The 24,501-nt window shown below is 35.7% G+C and overlaps 1 protein-coding gene across 1 annotated transcript; it reads right to left on the minus strand.

Annotated features, from left to right (window-relative positions):
* Window positions 1–21,733: 21,733 nt before the first annotated feature.
* N7539_004465 (uncharacterized protein) lies at window positions 21,734–24,292 on the minus strand (the record flags this gene model as incomplete). The annotated part of the gene is made up of 2 exons (XM_056934067.1): window positions 21,734–23,206; window positions 23,288–24,292. The coding sequence occupies 2 exons, from the start codon at window positions 24,290–24,292 to the stop codon at window positions 21,734–21,736; spliced, it is 2,478 nt and encodes an 825-aa protein (XP_056791608.1).
* Window positions 24,293–24,501: the final 209 nt, after the last annotated feature.

Below are 24,501 nucleotides of genomic sequence, written 5' to 3' on the forward strand. Positions count from 1 at the left end.
ACTTATAGTATTCCTTCGGTATAATTTCTTTTATATCTAGTATCTTAGATATAGTTACTTCTATTACTTTAGAGTTAATAATCTTATCGATTTAAGCTAGCGATATAATAAAGGATTATATTCCTACTAATTATATATAGCGGTAGAATCCTAGTCCGCTAATAGTAGCGATATTAAGACTAAAGTCCGAAGTTTTCTGCTGTATTTTCTTCTTATATTTATTAATTTAAGATTTATAACTTAAATCCTTCTTAGTCTTTTCTTCCTATTTCTCGAAGCGTTAATCTCTCTATTCTATATCCTTCTAATATTATAAGATATCTGTAATCTTCGGTCTCTATAGGATAATATAAGGAACCTTCTTCTATATAGCTTATTAAACCTTCTCTCTTAGGATAGACTAATCTAGCTATACTAATCTCTAATTCTTATAGTCTAGTAGGATATTATACTCTATAAACTATACTCTTCCTAAGATTATATTATTTCTACTAAGCTCGGTAATTAATATTAGTTACTTAAGCTATATATAGCTATCGATTATAAGGATTAACTTAGTTATATAGATAATAGGTTCCCTTAATCCGCTATCGTAACCTATAACCGGATAAGCGGTTAGAAGCTTAAGGATCTTTATCCTAAGAAATACTAATAGCCTTACTATATTCGAATAAATATAGAGATATCTATCTACTCTAGTATCTACTAAATATTTAATTTAAACTATTCTTCTATTAATAGCTATCTAAGTATTAATAGTTATACTACTTATAGATAATAGTAATTTATATAAGTTTAGCTTAGATACGTCTCCCGGGATAGAGACTTTTCCTAGGATTAGACTTTTCCTATATTAGAGTTAGAGTTAGATCCCTCGAGTTCGACGAGGTTTACTTTATTAGCTTCTTTAACTAATAATCTAGTAGTAGTTACTATAATAGTAGCTAATTTCTTCTTAGGATAGTTATAGGAGAGGTAACCTTTTTTCTTATAGATAAAGTACTTTCCTTCTTTTATAAGTTATACTTTCTTAGCTAGGTCTCTAACGAAGATTATAGAAGCTCTAGTTATATTTAAGTATAAGATAGTATTTCGGGCTATAGTATTATCTTAGATATAGCTACCGTACAAATCTACGCTTAGATATAACTCGTATAGGCTATAAGCTACGATCTACTATAAGATTCTTCTAGCGGCTTTCTAGTATCGGCGTACGAATTAATCGAGAGATACTTTATTATTATTAATATCTATTATTACTTAGTTTTATATTAGTAGTAGGATCTTCTAATATAGATCCTATTTTTATAGATCTATAGATTAACTAGCCTCTTCTGCTAGCTAGTTAAAGTCCGCTAAGAAGTTAGTAAAGTTAGTCTTAATATCTATTTTTAGATTTATATACTTATTACGCGCGAGTCTCTTACGATCTAGGTTATTAAAGATATTTCCTAGATACTTTAGTATCTCTTTAAGCTTCTTATACTAGTTAGTAGTATCTATATATATATAAGGATTAATATATATTAGTACTTTTCCTTTATATCGACTCTTAGTATATATAATATAATACTTTTTAGTCGGATAGTAATTATAATTTAGTTTAAGTTTTTTAAGGATATTCGATTCCTAATCTTTAAACTTAACTTCCTTACTATCGCTAAGTATCGGAGGATTAAGGATCTTAGTAGATTTATAGTAGAGTTCTTTAGTCTTAGGTATAGTATAACTTAAACTAATTTCTCTACTAGTATTATAATCTATCTATATAAATTATATCGCGGTCGCTAGTATATTATATTCTTTAGTAGTCTTATTATAGTTAGCGCGAAGACTAGCGTAAGCTTCTTCTATATACTAGATTTCCGGAGTCTATTCTATAGTATTTAGAGACTTTAATATCTCGTTTTCCTTAGTTAACTATTCGATCTACTTAGTAAGATATTCGTTCTTTTCCGTCTCCTAATTTAAGGCTTAAAAAGCTACTCGAGTATTACTAGAAATCTACTTAAGTAGCTATTCCGGGGTTTCGAGTTTATATTTAGCGTCTTTATAGCTAAAATTTAAAGAGGTTCTACGAGGAGTTTATTCTATAGAGGAGATTCGCTCGCGTAATTATACTATTATAGCTTCGGTACTAGTTATATTAGTTTAGTATTAGTAAAGTTATTAGGGTAGCTAGAGGATATAGTATCTCGCTACCCGACTAATACTTTAAAAAGAAAAAAGGTTATAAAAGAAGAGAAGAGCCTTTAAGATAATATTATATATAAGAATAGAAAAGCTTTAGAAGGACTTAGAAACTTTTATTTAACTTAGCTATATAGTATTAAGAATCTTAAAGGCTAAAGAGGAGAAAAAGAAAAGAGAAGAGGCTATAGTCTATCCTAAGTTTTAAGATAGTATACGTAGTATATATAGTAGATATAGCTTACGCCCTCTATCCTCCTATATCCTATCCTTATCCTAAGTTAGTCCTACTATACTTATAATAAATAGTTTAATTAGATATATATTAATAAAATACCTTATAGATAAGCCTATAAAAGCTTAGGACTTATATCTAGTATAAGTAGTATTAGCCGTAAGAATATAAGAATATATAGTTACTAGTCTTAGCCTATTCTTCTTAGTATATAGTATATATCTATAATTACTAGATAATAATCCTATATAGAGTATCTTAATAGATAGAGACTATCTCGGCGAGCTATAGGATCTAGGTAACGCGAGGATAAAAGCTAATAAGCTTCTTCTTATATAAGCGATTAAGACTAACTAGATCTATAATAGTAAGATTACGAAGATAGGCTTTAAGAAAGGAACCTAGGTCTTAGTATATAATAAATCGCTAAAGAAGTACGAAAGTAAGTAGTTTAGCCTATTTAAGATACTTAGCTAGTATCTACTTAGTATATATATACTAGTAAAGCTAAGCGGTTATATACTCTACTACTTAATTAATAGATCTCGGCTTATCGAGATAAAAGTCTAGGACTCTAAATAGCTATAGGCGTCCTAGATAGTATAGAGCGTCTTATATATAAAAGGCCTATATCTATAGCGGCCTAAGGAGATCCTGTATATCCTTAAAGAGGATAAGAACCCTCTATCTTACTTAGAACTATCCTTATTTATATATAAGGAATAGGATAAGTTCCGCGAGGATATCGCTTACTAGGAACTAATAGAGGAGGGAATAAATATAGCGACGAGAGTCTATAAGGGATAATATATTATTTATACTATACTTAACTACTATCGAAAGAGACTTAAATAGATATAGAAGAAAGTATATAAACCTATTCGAGATTAGAAGAAGCTATAGTCCTCTAGGTCGGAAGATATAGACCTAGAAATAGATAGTAAAGATATATAATAGGGGGATAATAATATATAAAGCTATCTAGTCTATAAAAATAAGTCTAGGGATACTAATACTTAAGAAAAGACTCTATTTAAAGGCCCTATAGCTATTATAATTTCTATAAAACGGTCCTAGTAACTATAAAGAAATATATATATATATACTAGTATCCTTATAAGAATTCCTCTAATAGATCCTTCTCGCTCTTATCCGCCTTCTTACCGCTATTATTATTATTATCTTTATCGAATTTATCCTTAGCCTTAAGTATCTATATAAGAATATTATAGTTATTTTACGTATAGATAATAATATTCTTAAGAATAGCGTAAGCTTTCTTAGTATATAAGAAATCGCTATTAGTAGTATGTAATTTCTTATTATTAAGAGATAAACTAAACTAAGCGTTCTTAAAAGGCTATAAGATAGACTTTTTCAAGATCTTACTTAAGCTATCGGCTATCTTTATATACTTAGAAGATTTTTCTATACGCGAATACTAGCTATCTATACCCTTATACTTAGGCTTAGTCGCGGTCTTAGCTACCCGAATAGCTAGATAGTTTAGATTCTCCTTTTTTAGGAGTATAGTAATCTAAGTAGGAAGAGTTTTATCTCTTCTATAGAATAAATACTTAGCTCTACCTCTATCCTAAGTATAATTTATATAGGATCTATTAAACTAAGGCTTCCTATCGAAGATTAGGATCCGGTAGGACTTAAATAGATCCTTCTTCTCGCTATAAGAGAGATAAGACTTACCGGGTAGTACCTTAATACTAACTTATTAAACGAGTATATATCGAAGATATAATTAATCCTTATAATCTTTCGGGCTATAGGCCTAGTCGATATTATATATATACTTAAGCTAGCGTATAGCGAGATCGTCGTTCTTCTTAAAAGAAAGTAAAAGAGGATTAAACTATAAGTTAAGACCTATATCTATATACTAGAGTTAGTAGATATATAATACTACGAGGGAGTAAAGGGGATCTATATATTATAGATAGAGGAATCTTATTATTATCTACTTCTCCTTCGGAATCCTTAGCTATCTTACCCTCGCTATCGCTATTACTACTATTATCCCTATTACTATTACCGCTACTATAGAGATAATAAGTAGTCTCCTCGACGTCGGATAGGTATATAGGAATATTAGAGTCGATAGAAATAGCGCTACTCGGAGTATTATTAGCTAGAATACTAGATTATAGCTAGCTCCGCTTAAGAGATCGAGTCGGTATAGATATACCGTCGGAAGATATACTATAAGTTACCGAAGTATATATTAATACTAAAAAGAGGTTATTATTAGTATTAAATAGATATAAATAGCTAAGGACTTATCTATATTAAAGCTAGGAGAAGATTCCGAGTACTAGAAAGAGAAGTATATTATAAGTTATAGGAAGGAAGAGAAGTTAAGGATAAGTATTTAAGTAAGAGACTTACCTTATCCCGGGAGTTACTATATCGAGGGAGATTCCTTTAATATAGATATAAATTACCGGATTTAGTAAACGCTAGGAAGTCCTATAAAGCTACGAGGGCCTAATCCTATCCGTTCTTTATATAGATTAATACTATCGCCTAATTTTTATAATAGTCGGCTTCGCTAATTAATTTCCTTTATCTAAGTTCTACTATTCTTATAAGTATAGCGCCGATTAGCGGGGATTCGGGTTAGAAATTATAGGAATTATAGGAATTCTAACTCGGATATAGCTCTTTCGATAGGAAGACGCGAGTATAAGGATTTTCGTAGCGTATTTCTTTATAAGAGATTCCCGACCGCGAGGGCGCGGTCGAATCTAGTAGGGGAGGGTATAATCACAGGCCCGTAGCTACCTTAGGTATCCTAACCCTTCCTTTTCGCGATAACTAGAGCTAGATAAGCTATAATCTTACTGTATAGCTCTATTTAGTTACGTAAGGACCCTTAGTCCTCTATATATATATAGTCACGTCTATAGCTATACTTAGAAGAACTATATCCTATCTACCCTCTAGATCTTAGTAGCGGAGACCGCGACTAAGCCTAAGTATAAGAATATAGATAGCTAGCGTTTATATATAGAAGAACCTTCTAAGTATATAAAGATAGCTAATAGCTTAAGTAAGATCTCGAAAAAGTCTATCTTATAGCCTTTTAAGAATACTTAGTTTAGTTCGTCTCTTAATAATAAGAAATTATATACTACTAATAGTAATTTCTTATATACTAAGAAAGCTTACGCTATTCTTAAGGATATTATTATCTATATATAAAGTAACTATAATATCCTTATATAGGTACTTAAGACTAAGGATAAATTCGATAAAGATAATAATAATAATAGTAGTAAGAAGATAGATAAGAGTAAGAAGGATCTATTAAAGGAATTCTTATAAGGATACTAGTATATATATATATATATTTCTTTATAATTACTAGGACTATTTTATAGGAATTATAATAGCTATAGGGCCTTTAAATAGGATCTTTTCTTAAGCGTCGGTATTCCTAGACTTACTTTCGTAGACTAGATAGCTTTATATATCGCTATTCCTCTATTATATATCTTTACTATCTATTTCTAGGTCTATACCTTCCGACCTAGAGGACTATAGCTCCTTCTAATCTCGAATAGATTTATATACTTTCTTCTGTACCTATTTAAGTCTCTTTCGATAGTAGTCGAGTATAGTATAGATAATATATTATTCCTTATAGGCTCTTATTACTATACTTATTTCCTCTTCTACTAGTTCCTAGTAAGTAATATCCTTACGGAACTTATCCTATTCCTCGTATATAAATAAGAATAGTTCTAAGTAAGATAGGAGATTCTTATCCTCTTTAAGGATATATAGGATCTCCTTAGGCTATTATAGATATAGGTCTTTTATATATAAGATACTCTATACTACCTAGAATACCTATAGCTATTTAGGATCTTAGACTTTTACCTCGATAAGCTAAGATCTATTAATAAAGTAGTAGAGTATATAACTACTTAGCTCTACTAGTATATATATACTAAATAGATACTAGCTAAGTACCTCGAATAGGCTAAACTACTTACTTTTATACTTCTTTAGCGATTTATTATATACTAAGATCTAGGTTCCTTTCTTAAAGCCTATCTTCGTAATCTTACTATTATAGATCCGGTTAGTCTTAATTACTTATATAAGAAGAAGCTTATTAGCTTTTATCCTTATATTACCTAGATCCTATAGCTTACTAAGATAGTCTCTATCTATTAAGATACTCTATATAGGATTATTATCTAGTAATTATAGGTATATACTATATACTAAGAAGAATAGACTAAGACCGGTAACTATATATTCTTATATCCTTATAGCTAATACTACTTATACTAGATATAAGTTCTAAGCTTTTATAGACTTATCTATAAGATATTTTATTAATATATATCTAATTAAACTATTTAGATTCTTAACTTTCCTATTCGTCTATAGATAATAAGAGGTTATAGTTCGATATCTAGTCTTTAGAAGCTTTAGATAATAGTCGACCGCTCCCGAAAGTAGATTCTAACTATTATCTAATAATAATTCTAAGGGGATACTATAGTTTATAAAGATTTATTTATATAAGAACTAATCTAAGGATTCTTCTATTACTTCTAGTACTACTTATATAACTAGCTAGCTAGTCGCGTAATCGATTATAGTAATAATCTACTAATTCCTATTAGATATAGTAGATAAGATACTAATTAGATCGATATCCTAATATTAGAATAGCTAGATATTATATATTACTATATACTATAGTAACTCTCTTTCTAGACTCTTCTTCGAACCTTATAAAACCTAATAATTAGGATATATATATATTACTTTCTTAATATCCTTTTATATCTATAGCTACTATACTCTTAGATAGATAACTCTATTTAACCCTAGCTAATCTAAGTAGCTATACTATATATATATCCGGTTAATAAGATCTATATAAAAGATAGACTCTAGATATAGAGCTACTAGACTATCTTTATATATAAATATAAGTAATTACTTATTTATATTATTAGGATATACCCGAAGACTTAAGTTCGGTATATACTTCTCGATAACCTTTATAAGTATCTAGTTACTTAGCTTCTCCTATAATTCTAGGAAGTATATAGTCACTTCTAGCTACTTACTCTCTAATATACCTCCGACTATTATTAGATCTACTTCTACGATATTAAAAGCGGTATCCTAGATTAGTTTAGACTCGGATATATTTATAGAACTATTCCTAATAAAGTTAGTATCACGGCGTAGTTATATATAGTGACTTAGGATGATTCACGATCGAATCGACCCCGCGTCGCTTTAGGGTAATAACCCTAAAGGCTCTATATAGGGCTATAGGGACTCGGTACACGGAACCCCTATATATATATTATATAAACTAGTAAAGTCTACTATACCCTAAGATTTAGTCTTTGAAAATTATAACTATAGACTTAGACTCTCTGCCTAGCTAATAGGTTCTCTATCCTACGATATAGATCCCCTAATAATTACTAAATCTTACTATTTAGCTACCTAGAGAAGAAATATCTATACCGATAACCCGTTAATAATCCGTCTATCTTACGGTAGCGAAACGATCCCGGCGAATTAGTAAAGGGCTTAGGTAACCCTTAAGTAAACTTAGCCTAACCCCTTAGGACCTAGAAGATAGATCTAGTTTCGAGGTACGATCTCCCGAATAGGCCGAGTTAAACGAATAAAATACCCTTAATCGTCTCCTAGCGCGGATCTAGTAACTCGAATATAAAGCTACGATTTAGCGACGAGATACCCCCGAATCTTAACCTACGTCTCCTCTTCTCTACCGATCCTAAGATATAGAGATTAAAATTAATAATATCTTGTACCGCTTAAGCTCTATCTTAATCCTAGAGTAATATATCTAGTAGCTCGATAAATTAGAATATATCTTCGAAGCTAGTCCCGACTAATATATAAGTAATTTATATAAGATTCCTATTAGATTCTTTATATTAGAACCGACCTAACGGACCTAGTAGATAAATTATAAAAAGACTAAGTTTATAGCCTAATAGCCTACCTAGGATGATTTTATTAACTAGATACTCGAATTTATCTAAGGAGATCGATTTATAGAGGCTAATATTACGGAAAAATACTATAGCGCTTACTAGCTTAAGGACTAAGACCTATATATATTTTATAACTATCTCTAATCTATCGAAAATTATATAAATATTTAGGAGAAAGAGCGTACTCTTAGCTACTATATAAAACTACGCCTAGTCCTTAAAAATAAACTTAAAGTACTATACTAGAATAACCTCCCGGAGAATCGTACTAATATAGTTTCGGCCGCGATCTGTATATAGGATAGTCGAGGTATAGGATATCGGAATCCCCCTCTACCTAGAATAAATCCGAAGAAGCGATACTAGGAAGACTAGGACTAAAAGAGATAATAGGAAAATACTAAGAAGTACCGATCCTCTTTCTATAGATAAGAGACTATAAACCCTAATCGAAATACTTCTATCTTACCCTATCGTTAGTTCTACGGAAATAGGGACCTAACTTCGGTTACCTATTATACGTATAGAAAAAAGAGGTATTATACTTCTAACTATTCCCGGGTAAGACCTAGCTAAGGATACCTAAATATATATATTAACGAAATTATCGCCGATAACGAAGCCGTAAAAGAATAGGGAAATACTAGCGAGTTAGAGTAAACTCTATAGCCCCGACTTAGTAGCTACTTATAGAGATCCTCCTAATAATTAAAACTATTATACGTATTAAGGATACTACTATTAAAATTAGTCTAGATATAGATATAAGTATAAGTATTATCGACTACGAACTCGTAAGATCTTATAAACTATAATAAGCCGCTCTCTAAATACCTAAGCTCCGTAACTTCTAGGATTAATATAGTAACGCTAAGAACGCTTTCCGCGTCCTAATTATAGTAACTAATTAATAAGGAATTATAAAGACCTAGATAGTAGAGTACTATACTATTAACTAGAAGATAGGACCCCTTATACTACTAGGGATACCTAGATTATATATATAAGAAATCGTTATCGATATAGATACGTATTATTAGTACTTCGGGGTTAACTATCGAAACCTCGATCTACTTACCCTCTATTAATTTATAAAATATATATATAATAAGATATATATCTTTATAGTAGTACTCTATTAGATTAACCTAGAAATAGACCTTAATACTCTCGATAATCCGCTCTTCGATAGTTCGCTTCTACCTACTAACGTCCGAAGAAACCCTAAAAGGACTATAAATTATACCGAAATCGCTAGTTAGCCTAAAGAACTTTATAACTTCGAAGATTTATACTTAGCGGAGAAGATAAGAACCTTATCCTAGTATAAGGAGACCGATTATATAATCGACCTTATTCCGGGAGCTACTCTATTCTATAGGCCTATCTATCCTCTCTCTTGTACTAAGCTTTAGGAACTTAGGGAGTATATTCGTATAAATATAGAGAACGGCCGAATCTATCTATTAAAGAGTCCTATAGGCGTACCTATTCTTTTTATACCTAAAAAGAATAGCGGATTACGACTCTATATAGATTACTAGGAACTTAATTATATTTCGGTAAAGAATCGCTATCCTCTTCTACTTATCTCCGAAATCCTCGATCGCCTCTTACGCGCTAAGAAGTTCTCTAAGATCGATATCCGAGAGGCTTATTACTATATTAGTATTAAGAAGGATAACGAGTAGAAGACTATATTCCGAACGCGATATAACTACTATAAGTATATAGTTATACCTTTTAGTCTTACTAACGCCCTAGCTATATTCTAGAACTATATCTACGTTATACTATAAGAATATCTAGATCTTTTCTACGTAGCCTATCTAGATAATATTCTAATCTTCTCGGAGGATATTAAATTATATATAAAATATATCCGGCTTATCCTCGAAAGACTCCGGTAATACAAACTCTATATTAACCCCGATAAATACTTCTTCTACTAAGACTAGATAGAATTCCTTAGCTATATCGTTACTACTACTAGAATATCGATAGACCCTTTATAGATTAAGTTAATCCGAGAATAGCTACTATTATCTACGATTAAGGAGGTCTAATCCTTTCTTAGATTTTATAACTTCTACTACCGCTTTATCTATAACTACTTAACTATCGCAAAACCTCTTATAGACCTTACAAAAGGACTCGAAAAAGAAAAATAACTAGATAGGATTAAACTTAGTACCTATATAACCTAGGCTTTTTATAATTTACTCTACGCTTTTAAGTCGGTACCGATTCTATAATATTTCGATCCCGATTATACTATCTAACTAGAAATAGACGTCTTATAATAGGGAATAGCTAGGATACTATCCTAATCCGACGACGAAGGAATCTAGTACCCGGTCGTATTTTAGTCTTATAAGTTCTCTAATACCGAATCCCGCTATACTACTAGAGATTAAGAGCTATACGCGATTATATATAGTTTTAAGATTTAGTAGTATTATCTTAAAGGGTCTCGGTACCGAATCGAAGTCTTTTCGGACTATAATAACTTAAGATCCTTTATATAAAACCCGCGATTATAAGGATATTAAATATAATAGTATATAATCCTCTCTATATTTAATTTTATAATTTTATACTATATAGGAAAGAAAAACCCGGCGGATATATCCTTAAGGATAATAGAGCTAGCTTCGAGGGATACCTTAAATACTACTCTATTAAATCTATTATAGGCCCGAATAATAACCGAAGAGGTACCGGAACGGAGCTAGGCGGTAGTATAGTTAGTACTAACTAATCTATATTAATTTAAAAAGGAATTATTACCGGATTCGGGGGTTTAAGAGCTAGATAGTATCTTAGATACCTAGAGATAAGAGCTAGATTACGCCTATTACTTCTACTATAAAAAAGTAGTAGCTTATTATCTTAGGTAATATACCTACGTCTCGAATATAACTAGTAACCTATAAAGTATAATCCTCGAGGCCTAGCGAGATAACCCCGATACGGGGAAGATTCGTTTATTAATTAACTAGAATATCCCGACGTTAGGGTACTAATTAGTCGATCCTAATAAATTAGTATAGTTTAAAGAATAACTATATATTCTAACTAATAAGAAACTAAAGTAAGAGCTAATAAAACTATATTATAATAATCTAGTAATAGGGAGCTATTTTAGCCGGTTATAAACGATTAAATCGATTAGTTAAAAATTCTACTAGAAAAATCTCTACGAACGAGTAGACGAATACGTAAAGTTCTATCCTATATACTAAAGAGCTATACTACCGAGGTATAAGAAGTACGGCTTATTAAAGCCTCTTCTAATTCTAATCTAACTATAGTAAGAAACCTCGATAGACTTTATTATAGGCCTTCTACCTATAATTTATAAGGGAAACGAGATCGACTCGATCCTAGTCGTTATAGATAGATTTACTAAATTTGTAAAATTTTTCCTAGTATATATAATAATTAACGCTATATAACTAGCTAAGCTATATTATAACGAGATCGAATTAGTCTACGGACTATAAGAAGGAATCGTATCTAACTAGGGTCCGGTATTTACTAGTAAATTCTAGCTTTCGCTATTTAATACCTTAAAAATAAAGCTTAGGTTTTTAACTACGTTTTACCTATAAACCGATAGCTAAACGGAACGAATAAACTAAACCCTCGAATATTACCTAAGATACTTTATAGGGGAAGAATAAACTATATAGCTAAATTTACTATAAATAGTAGAATTCTGTTATAATCTATACTAAAATAATATAATAAAATTTAGTCCCTACGAAGTACTATTCGGATATAATATATCCTTCTATATATATAACGAGGCTACTATAGAAAAAGAAGGGCTACTAGGAGTATAAGCTAGGATCGAGAAACTATAGAGTTTATATAAGAAGTTAATAACTTACTAGCAAAAGGCTAATAAATCGATAATAAAATACTATAATATAAAAAGAATCCCTATTATATTTAAACGTAACGATCTTATAATACTTTCTACGTAAAACTTACGAATTAAAGAGTCTAGGAAGCTCGCTCCTAGGAGAATTAGCCTATTCCGAATCCTATAAGTAATCGGAACTTAGGTATATAGACTAGTACTATCCTAAAAGTATATATACCTCTATAACGTTTTCTATATCTCCCTTCTAGAAAAATAGTATAATAATCTATCGCGAAGCGCTCCTAAAATACTCCCGCTTCCTAACCTTATTAAAGATAACTAAGAATATAAAGTCGAAGAAGTTAAAGGAAAGATAAAGATTAATAGATAACTTTATTTCCTAGTTAAATAGAAGGAATAGCCCTCTAAATATAATAAATAGGTATCTAAAGAGAATATATAAAATATAAAATAATCTATTATAAAGTTTAAAAATATATAGAAACGTATAAGATAAAACTAGACCGAACCCGCTATAATTTACCTTAGAAATACTCTATAAACTCTAATACTATATTCTTTATCGCGGTCGCTTCTATCCTAAGTATACTATTCGTAGTTATTATAGTCTCTAAGCGCTCGGTAAAGTTAACTAGCCTAGTCTACTATAATATAAACCTAGCGTCCCCTTCTTTAAGACTAAGATACTAGTCTATATATATTAAGAGAGGACCGAAAGCTATAATTAGGTTCTAGCGATATAACACTATCTTTTCTAAATAGAAATAATAGTATCTCTATAAAGAGAATTTATTAGAATAAATTATTAAGAAATTATAGGTAATCTATATCTTTTATATATACTTTAGACCTTCGAATATATACTCTTTCTTATAGGCCTATACGACTCCTAAGAAAGTTATAGTAAGATTCTTACTTATCTAGAATAGATCGGAATAAATACCGACTAGCTAAACCGGAATATATAATAGCCTAGGTACTATAGTAATCTCCTAGGTACTATTAAAGATTACCTAGTAAATCTTTAAAAGAAAATAGAATATCTATATATCCTAGATTATTAATATAGGAGTCTTACGACCCGTTAGTAATTCGGAAGTATTTCGGAAAAGAGTATAAAACTTATAGTCTCGTATATATTATAGTTACCCTTATAGCTATTATAGAGTACCGACCCTAAGCGATTAAACTCGTACTCTATAGCAAAAGGGACTATTATAACTAGATAGTTATACTCTGTCTTAGCCCTACCGAAATACTTTAGATACTAAAGAAAATCGGGGCTTACGATTACGAAGTTTAGCGTAGGAGATATACGGCCTATTCCGCTAGTAGCCTCGTAGCGATAACGATTCCGATAACGATAGGGTATTCTGGAACTAAGCTTAAATAAGGGAAGTAGATTAAAATTAAAAATCTCCTTATCTATAGGGAAAATCGATTCTATAAATCTTTAGGAACGAATCGTTAACGAAATACTCTATCGCGGATAGATTCCTAGCTCCCCGACCGACGTTAATTAGGTAAATAGGGATTAAGCGCCCTACCGCGATTTCTTTTAAACGGTATCGCCGATAGTAGTAGGAGGTTATAGCTATATAATATAGTAATCCTTTATTTATACCTATATCTCCTAAATTTAAGGATATAGCGTTCCGTATACGATATATCTACGATTCCTTCCCTTAGTACTATAATAAAGTCCGGACTATAGTATCCCCTAGATAAGAATATCCCTAGTTGGGATAACTAGTATAGAAGGGGGTAATAGTTATTACGGCGTAGTTATACGTAGTAACTTAGGACGATTCACGATCGAATCGACCCCGCGTCGCCTTAGGGTAACAACCCTAAAGGCTCTGTATAGGGCTATAGGGACTCGGTACACGGAACCCCTATATATATATTATATAAACTGATAAAGTCTACTACACCCTAAGATTCAGTCTTTGAAAATTATAACCATAGACTTAGACTCTCTGCCTAGCTAATAGGTTCTCTGTCCTACGATATAGACCCCCTAACAGTTAGGTCTATAGCTAAGAGTATTAGGTATAATAGCTTCCGATCCTTTCCGATACTAGATCTTTAGATTATATTCTTAGAACTCTTCTATCTAGTAAGCTAATCGCTTACTATATATAACTATTATAGTTAAATATTATAGACTTATATAATTAGTTATAATAGTAGTTTAAGTACTATTTTCGATATACTATAACTACTAGTATAAGACCTTCTTAATAGCTAAGAGCTCCTTCTCGTAGACTAGATAATTTAGTTTAGTAGTACTTAGCTTCTAACTATCGAATATAACTAGATAAAGCTTTCTATCTAAGTCTTCCTAGTATAAGACTATACCGATAGCCTACTCTAAGATATCGGTTTCGATAGTAAAAGACTTAGAAGGATTAAGTTATATTAGTATAGAAGCTTCTATTAATATCTTCTTAATTCTTATAAATATAGACTTATATATAATAATCTACTAAATCAGCCGGAATTTCTACTTCTATAAGACTTTATTCTTTTCCTTTATTAACTCGTATAAGGATATATAGACTTCCGAGAAGCCTTAGAGGAAGTATTAATAGTAAGTAGCTAAACCTATAAACTATCGGATCTTATAGATATTATATAGCTTTAGCTAGTTCCGAATAATCTCTATCTTAGCTAGTAGAAATCATATATATCTATAACTAATAATATATCTATAGAATTCTAGCTTCTTAACCGAAAGCTTATATTTATCTAGTTAAGCTACTAATTTATATTTCTATAGTATCTCTAGTACTAAATATAAATACTTATAGTACTCCTCTTATATTTTTAAGAAGATAAGTATATCGTCGAGATATATAATAATAAACTTATCTAAGAAGAGATATAAGACTTTATTTATAACTATTTAGAATATAGCTAGAGTATTATAGAGGCCGAATAGTATTATAAGCTATTTATACTTATCCTAGATAATATTAAAGGCCGTCTTAGCTACTAAATCTTTATATATATATACTTACTAGAATCCGGATACTAGATCTATCTTAGAGAGGAATAGTATAGCTCCGATCTAATCGAATAGCTCTTAAATCCGAGATAGGAGATATCTATTCTTTATTATAATATTATTTAAAGTATAATAGTCGATATATATCTACTACTTCTTATTCGCTTTCTTAATAAATAGGATAGAGAATCCCTATAGGCTTAAGAATAGATATATAAGATCCTTCTTTAGAAGTAGATCGACTTAGGCTATCTACTCCTATAGCTTCTTATAAGAAAAAGTATAGATATTAATATTAACTAGCTTTATATTTCTAGTATCGATTATATAGTTTATAGCTTATATAGGAGGAAGGGTATTAGGAAGCTTATCTTATATAATATCTAGGAATTATTAGATAATTTTATATATCTTAGGATCTAGATATATAAACTTAGAGGCTATATTTAGCTCCTCTCGGATAGGCCGGAGAGCTAATAAGAAGCTCTCGGAATCTTTCTTCCTAGTATATTATTAAGCTTAGTAATAGCTAATTAGGTTAAGCTTAGCTTCTTAGAGCTCTTTATCGTAAGAAGGATTAATAGCTTCGATCCGGTATAAACTAGTATAATTACGGATAGTTATTACTAAGATAACCTAATTAATATAGGGATTCTTAGCCGTAAAGAAATTTCTACTAAGGATTAGATCGAATCCGGGTAGATCTAAGATCTATATCTATATATATCTCTACTAACTACTAATATATATCGGTAGTTAGTAAGAAGTATCGGACTATATACTCTATCCGTCGGGAAGCTTAACTTATAAGATATATTTATTATATATTATAAGAAGCTAGCTCCTATACTTCTTTAAAACTAATTTCGATATAAATATATATAAGATACTACTATTTAGTAGGACCTCTATATTAATATTCCGTACCGGAGGACTAATATAAGTCTAGTATATTAATAGGCTATCTCCTAGGATAGCGAGAGTACTATTATAATTAGTAGTCTATTTAGTCTATAAGAGATCTAAGGAGTTATTATTAGGCTAGTCCTAGCTCTCTAATACTACTATTATATATCGGATAAGTATATCTATCTTATCCGAGCGACTTAGTTTTTTAAATTATTATTATCTATATCCTTTTCCTTAGACTTAGGTTTTAATTAATCTACTTAGCTCTAATCGCGGCTACTATCGTTACTATAACCTTCTTATCCTTTATATCTATATCTATCTCTACGGCTATAGAAGCTTCCGGGATTATACTTTTACTTATAGATAAGTCTAAGATAGTCTACTTAGCTATAGTTATAGTAGATATATATATCGCTATTTATAGTATTAAGACTATCTATATAGATATTACTATCGGTATTCTAGTTCCTTTAGCTAATATAATTTACGATTATAGTATCTTACTTATATTAGATAAACCGATCGATAATACTATATAGGATTATAGGCTTATTAGGGTCCTCGGCCTACTTCTTCTAGAGTTTAGTATAAGCGTCTTAGTAAAGAAATTAAATAATAAGATCTTTAGGGAATTTATATTTATAATTAGCTATAAGCTACTATAAGTTATAGGCGTACTTAGTAAATCCCTACCGGCCGTCTTACTTATAGATTATAAGTTAGTTAAGCCTATATTTAGTACCGATATACTCCGAGAATTCGCGTTTAATCTATTCTTAGAACTTAGCCTAAGTAGTAGTATATTATATACTATATATTAGATTAATATATTTAGACTAGGTATAATAGGCTTTCTATATATTATCTACTAAAGCTCTAGATATATATATAATCTTAGTTAAGTCCTAGAGGATCGAGTTAGAGAGTTAGCTTATTTCTATAAAGAAGTATTTATAGTTATATAGATACTCTCTAGCTCTATTATTCCTAATTATATCTATATAATCCTTAATTTTCGGGACTATTTTAACTAATTATTTTTAGATAATAGTATCTATACTAGATTCTCGGAGGATACTAGTACTATCTCGATTAGCTAGAGGTAGATATACCTATAGTATCTATCCTAGAAGATATTAAGTAGTCGCGATTTAGTCGAAGATAGCTCGATAGATAATCTTTTTCTAAGGAATAGGATTAAGGATACTTTAGTAAGAGCCTCGAAGGGATTTAGCTATATTAGCTAATAAGATTATTAGAGTATTACTAGTTAATAGCGATACTAGTTATAGTATACTAGGCGTTAGCTAGCGAGGGGGTTCCGGAAATAGCGCGAGGGGTTTAGAGCGTAGGGTATAAGTCCTATATAGGTTTTCCTATATATTAAATTCTATTAGGAGAGGATTATATACTTTAGTATTCTATAAGTTAATAAGGATTATAGTTCGTTTAAATAAAGAAGCTTTTATTTCTAATCGGGTATCTTCCTTCTAGTTTTACTTCCGGTTACTTAACTACTAGTAGATTAGATCTTTTCTAGAAGGATATCCTATATACTAACTATAGTAGAGTAGAGTTTTTTAGGATTCGAGTCCTCTCTTATACTAATATATAATTTTCGAGATTTTTAGTATAATAAGAAGAGGATTACTTAATACTATAAGTAGTCGGTAATTTAAGCTAGATCTTTAGGGATCGTTTAGTCTCGAGAGCTTAGTAAATATAGTTCTAAGTAAGCTCTCGCTCTCGAGTAGTTAAGTATAGAGGCTTAGCTAATATAAGGGTTTACTACTAGATAAGATCTAGAGGGTAGATAGGATATAATTCTTCTAAGTATAGCTACGGACGTGACTATATATATATAGAGGACTAAGGGTCCTTACGTGACCGAACGGAGCCGTACGGTAAGATTATAGCTTATCTAGCTCTGGTCATCGCGAAAAGGAAGGGTTAGGATGCCTAAGGCAGCTATAGGCCCGTGATTATACCCGTATACTTTCTCTTGACCTAGAAGTCACGTTGGTGTATGTCCTCTGTCTCCATTAGTCTTTCCTGAGCGTTATAGAGAATCATCAAGTGAAGGAATGATGGAAGTGAACACATGACCTGAACCGGAGGTCTTTCTGGAGCTCGCTAGTACTTCTCACCGCTCGGCACATTGCTACCGTACTATTTGGTTCCTGTGGTGCGAGCAGATATTCCCGAGCTCAAGTATACTCTCCAGCGTGTCCCGATCGTTTCCATCAAGCTTAGTTCTTTTTCTTACCATCTGCCGCTAGAGCTAGTCTGCCTTCTCCCTCCAACACTGACATGAATACATTGAGACTAGGTCGTTCACCCATATCAGTGTGTCGACAGTGGTTCTTGACGAGCTTCGCCTTACTCGTCTCTCACTCTCCAGAACCTGAATCAGAAGCTGATTCACCCTTTGCCACCGGCCCTGTTTCCGATACGTCTATGCTAGCTCAGTCGTACTCGCTAGCGTGTAGAGATTTTTGATATCAGGTATGTTCTATCGAGTTTCTGTTATCAATTGGAGGTTCTCGGCGTCTTGGGCCCGATTGAGCAAAGACTTCAGACTCGCCAGGACTTCTAGTATGAATGAGCGTTTTGATATGGTCCTAGCCATATCCGTCTTCAGTTTCCTGGTCATTACTAACACCGCAACTTTGGGCATTTCCACGAATACCTAATCTAGACTGGCTATGTGAGCCCGATCCCTCACGCGATTCTGGGGCGTTCCGGAATGCCAAATATACTTGACTTCCTGGCGGGTACTCGGGTGACTCTTTGGCTTTTTCATCTTCTCAAGAAATCCAATTCACCGTTGTGTATTGGAGGTGTCCTCTCCTCCAATAGGGAAGGGGATGAAGCAAGAAAAGATAGCTGCTGGAAGCGACGCGTTTCGAAATGGGGAGATTTGTATATCAAGGATATAAATATAAAGATGAAATGAATCTTCCGGACATTGAAACCATCGCCTGCCCTTTGTGTTCAGAGATTCTACCTGCGTAAGGTATTATTTGTAGATATCGATCTACAGGAAGGAAAAGACGAAGGTAAAACACGACTTGATTGGTGTGAAAGGTATGGGAAGGAAGAGAGGCTATCCAATGTGTGGCTTTGTGGGTCCCTCGGTGATGAGTCGGCAGAATCATCCAAACAGGTATTCACTAAGAAACCTGTCACACTGACTTGTCGACACGTATATCATACGGTGTCATTGTCTCCCATTGAATCACCTCTATATGCTAACTTTAATCTATGTGGGTGTCGTAGAGCTGACTGGCTTTCACTCAAGGCACATAAATGCAATATGTGATTATCTACAGCTACATAGGTAGGTGCAGCTGTAGACTGTGTGAGAGGGATGAGGGTGAAATTGACTAGCGAGAGAGATTCTATCTAAGCTATGGACTGCAGTGAGACGGCAGTATCACATGTCATACGAACAATGTGTGAGGACGAGAATCATTCGCGACATGGTGGTTCCAGTCTGCATCCGTATCTCGGGTTCTATCTCTGTCGACAACATAGACAGAGAAAAGCTCTGGTCTAGATTACGTTCACCACTTTCGCCGCCGGCAGTGGTATCAAGTCGTAGGCGTGACTACCAGCAGTTAACATTGTGGAAGATGGCTTTGTCTTTAACGAGTCAAATGGACCGTCGATAGTGTAATGGTCAATGGTTGAAACAGTAGGTAGTATCTTGTGATTATTCCGTCGAGCTGCCCTGCAGCCCGGCGAGCTATCAGGGTCGTTGCGTCTGATTTGATTTTTCGCCGTCTTGGCCCGCTTCTTCGTAGCCACATCAACATAACTTGATCACTCCTTCGCATGACTTCCGTGATATGACAGGAGTTGGCGGTGTTTAGTGTTTGCTTTACCAAGACGCTGGAGCAGCCTACTCTCTCATGAAAGTTCTTGGGGCCCGACCTGCGGGAGTATTACGGCGTGCATCTGGGCTTAAACGCAGCACATGAATCGCCCTCCAAATTCAACTTCCGAGATGAGGTTGATGAAAGGATTCGCATTCCACTTGAGGAAGACTTGAAGCTCTGCTGCGGCGAAATTGCCATATAGAATTCTGTTGGATGTTGATGTTGCGTAGTAATGCGATATAAGCTCGACGGCGAGACATAATTTCTTCGTATCCCTGCATGGGCGGATACTACGTTTATCCTCCTGTCTTTTGCTTTGACGAGATCATGGATCTTCTCCGGTATTATCCCATGTCGTGATGTCCAGAATAAGTCTAATCTTTCGTCCGGCGTAAGTTGTGCGGGCCGGCCCGGTGCGGAACTGGCGATATAGGAGTTTTCCTTGCCCGACTTCTGTCGTTGGTTGGTTGAGGGGGAACCTCGTTAATTGATCTGCATATTGAAACTGCTCGTCAAGCAAATTCAAGATACCCAGCGTAGGAGAGCTGAAAAATCTCGACCTCCAGAGGACACAACCCCCAGCCACAGTCGGCAGGAAAAGGAGTAGTGGTCTAAGTAAGCAGTTTCATAAAGAGACGCTATTACAGCATTGACATCTGTAAGATGACCTAAGATCAGCTTAGTCGGTGACAGATCTAGGTAGTGGTTACCTATTCTAACGTACTTTCAACCAATTTCACAGTGCGAGAATTCAGGCTCGCCGTGGTACCTATATCATCGTGGCTCGAACCAGTTGTTGCAATTTGTTGAGTCTTCGCTTCCATGATGGTTCTTCATCATCTTGGACAATCATGCCTTTCTGCCGAATTGTTGCATGAAAGGCCATAAATCAAAATTCGTCTAGACTTCGTGACGCTAGCTTCTGCGAGAAACTTCGTTTGCCGAACAATCAAGCTTAATGATCATGGAAAAGTTGGATCCCTCCCACTCACCTTGCCCTGCACACAATACTGAGTACTGAAAAAGTAAACACTAGATGAGCCTGGTAAACTCCCCCTTCCTCATTATCACAACATTAAAAATTCAAACCAACAAAAAATTCAACAGTGATAAAACTTCAAAAACATACAACAGTCAGGATTCGCATGTGGTCACCCACCATACTACTAACTGACCGGCGTGTGGCTTGAGTACGGCTGAGCGGACGGGAAGCCCTATTTTCCACACCCTATGGTCGTATGTGCTTGGACTGAGCCGGAGATTATATCTATACATCAGTCACAAGCGTTTGTCGTCTAGGAGTCAGACGTCTCGTGTCCTTTCGATGTAGAGGGACCCAGACAGTGACAGAAGTGAGTGCGCATCGCGAGATAATAACTTTCCGCTTTCGCGGATTCATTTCAATACGATGAGAGATAAGAACAGGGCTTCTTAGGTGACCAGATTAGTTGCGCCAGTCAAAGTGAATCATAAAGTACATAGCTATGTGGCGATGGAGGGAATATGATGAAGAAAGAATATGAAACTTCGTGTATGACAGTAAGAGCGGAAGTAAAGAGAGAACAACGGCAATCACCAACGAAAAAGGGGTATTCACATATAACTGGGTTTATATCCTTGGAAACCATAAGCCACAATATCGGTCTTGACCACCTCGCCCGGTGCAACGTACGCCCCTCGATTCAAATGGACGCCTGGGTAGATGATACAACCGGCGCCTAAATAACAATCCTCATCGATGATCACAGGCCGGCCCTGATACCGACTCTGAGACCCCTTTCGTTCTTGCATGCTCGAATGAGCCATCGAGCTCAATAATGTCACATTGGGACCAATCCAACTGTGTGCGCCGATGCTGATCCCGCAATCGTCAACGAAGGAACAGTTTTGGTGGATCATTACATCTTCTCCGATTTGTATGTTATACCCATAGTGGCAGTTGAACGGCGACTCCACGACCGCACCCTGGCCGATGGACCCCATGGCAAAAGGTGCCGCAGAACTGGATGGCGAATTCGCCGCGGAACTCGGTGAAGGCACCAGAATCTCCTTTAAAAGCCGGTTTTGTTCTTTGGAGCTCAAACCAAAGTGAGGATTGCAGGCATTGTTGAATCGCCAAAGTGCACGCTTGCATCGGTCTCGCTCCTCCACCAGCTGAAGATCGAACGGGCGGTACAAGTCACCTCGCATCATCTTGTCCTTTTCCGTTTCTTCCGAAGCCATCGCGCGCGCTGACAATTGATGCTCAATTTTCAAAGCCATTCGCGCTTGAGTTTGCGGGCTGCTGGACTCCATTGATGATGGAGGCATGGATGTGGGTACTGACGCGGGCGCCGGCGCCGGCGGCATGGGACGCGGCTGTTCAGGGGTGGTGGTGTGGAAAAGGGGCATACTGCTCTGTTTAGATGAAGGTGGAGGTGGTGGAGGAGCATGTGTGAACTCGCGGATTGGGGGCACCATGGGATAATCAGGCTTTGAGTGGGATTCGCGTGGGTGCAGCTCATGAATGGGTGCCACCTCTCGATAGTCGGGCTTGGGGAGATGTTCTGGGGGAGGGTAGGCGGGATGACCGGGGCCTGACCAAGCGCGCTTCGACCAGGAAGACGACGATGAGGAAGTTGGCACTGCGTGCGTGGGGACGGGGTTGGGAGAATTGTTGGATGGGCTGCTGCTATACGGTGGGGCCACACGGTCATTATCTTCGACCAAAGGTCTCATCTTGCGAGAATCGAGATGGTCCGGCAGGCCCGGATTTGGCCGCTCCGTGTGCCCGCTTGGTCCGGGGAGGTATTGTCCACCGAGCTCTGAATATCCCTCCTTTGATTGGAGAGGGACTGGTGTCTTGGTTGTCGATGGCTTCTGCCACGTGCTTCGCGAGGTGTAACCCTCACACAAGAAGCCACCCCGAATGCAGTTATTACCTGCAGGAAGAGAAAAAGTCAGTACAAGCGATGGCTCACAGATTATTGAACTAGGAGGCCGGAAGACTTCCGCGGTCTCTACAGAAAAACACGGTGGGAAGGCCGCTTTGCCCAAACAGCGCAGACGAGCCCACATAAGATTGCACTGGTGCCATATAAATATGATTCAAATCACTTGTGATGAGATGAACGAAAAAACTGAGGCTGAAGGGGGAATTCCACTCACACGCTGGATGTTGTTCATCACATTTCTTTTGCGGCGTCGACAGGTCATGCACCCCGTCTTGGTGCGATTGCTGAAGACGCGCTTTCGCTTGGGTGCGACCTGACCCGAATTGGTGCCACGGTCAGACAGATAGCTCGGCGACGAGGCGGACTGGCCACTCGAGGGAAGGGGACCTGGTCGATCATTGGCTCCGTTGCGGGATGGCTCTGAGGCCTGTACGTCGCGTTGCAGGGCGTCTGCCAAATGCGCATCTGAGGGATCCATTTGCTGGGCCCGTTGGGCCTGTGTTATCAGATGGGAATCGTAGTCCGGCCAGGGCCCCGTGGATGGAGGCTGTGATGTTTCGTTGGTATCCGATCGATGACCGGATGCTGCGACCGCATTGACGGAGTCCATGTCCGACGAGACTGATCCTGGTCCGTTGCCGTTTCCATTGGTATGGAGGGGAGACACCTCATCGGCGTGGGTAGGAGTTCCTCGATTCACGTGCGGCGTTGGCTGCTGCTGCTGCTGTGGCTCTTGCTGATTGTGTTGGTGATGGTAGTGGTGTAGGTGATGGTGAGGCTGTTGATGGGGATGTTGAGAAGATTCAGGATGAGGATGAGAGTGAGGATGAGCGTGAGGATGGGAGGAAGAATGAGAATGATAGCTCAGCTCCACGGGCGGTCGAGCTTCCTGGTCGCCGGACCCTGATCGTTTACGCTTGTGCTTGTTCGATCCGGATGGTGAAGTCCGTTGCGAAGGAGCACCGGACATCTCGTGCCGCAGACCTGGCCCGTCGCGCGATAGCTCCGCGTGCTCGCTGGAGGATGCGACGGTCGGCGTGGACATGCGATCGGGCTGGTTCATGGACATGGACGGTAGGGTATTTGGGCCCACGGACCCCGCCGATGGCGCCGGATCCCTGCCATTGACAGCCGTGAAACGTGATGGGCTGTGATCCGGTCGCGAGTTTGATCCAGCGTCATGGTTACTCATTACGAGACCGGTCGCGATGGCGGTCATCACTTCGGTCGGGGTCGCAGAATAACGTGGTGTGTCGGCGGGTATCTTCCCCCCACGGGAGACTCTGAAACAATACTGGGGACCAGCAATCTTGAACCCGGCAAATGGTGAGCTTCCCGCTGCACATTCACTTCCGGACACGGTCTTTGACGGCACCGAGAGTGCAACGACAAGAAAGTGCCGACCCAAACCACGAGAGGCAGATGGAC

This window comes from Penicillium diatomitis, assembly GCF_028827545.1.
Source record: "Penicillium diatomitis strain IBT 30728 chromosome Unknown utg000004l_segment0_segment0, whole genome shotgun sequence".
Classification (NCBI taxonomy): Eukaryota; Fungi; Ascomycota; class Eurotiomycetes; order Eurotiales; family Aspergillaceae; genus Penicillium; species Penicillium diatomitis.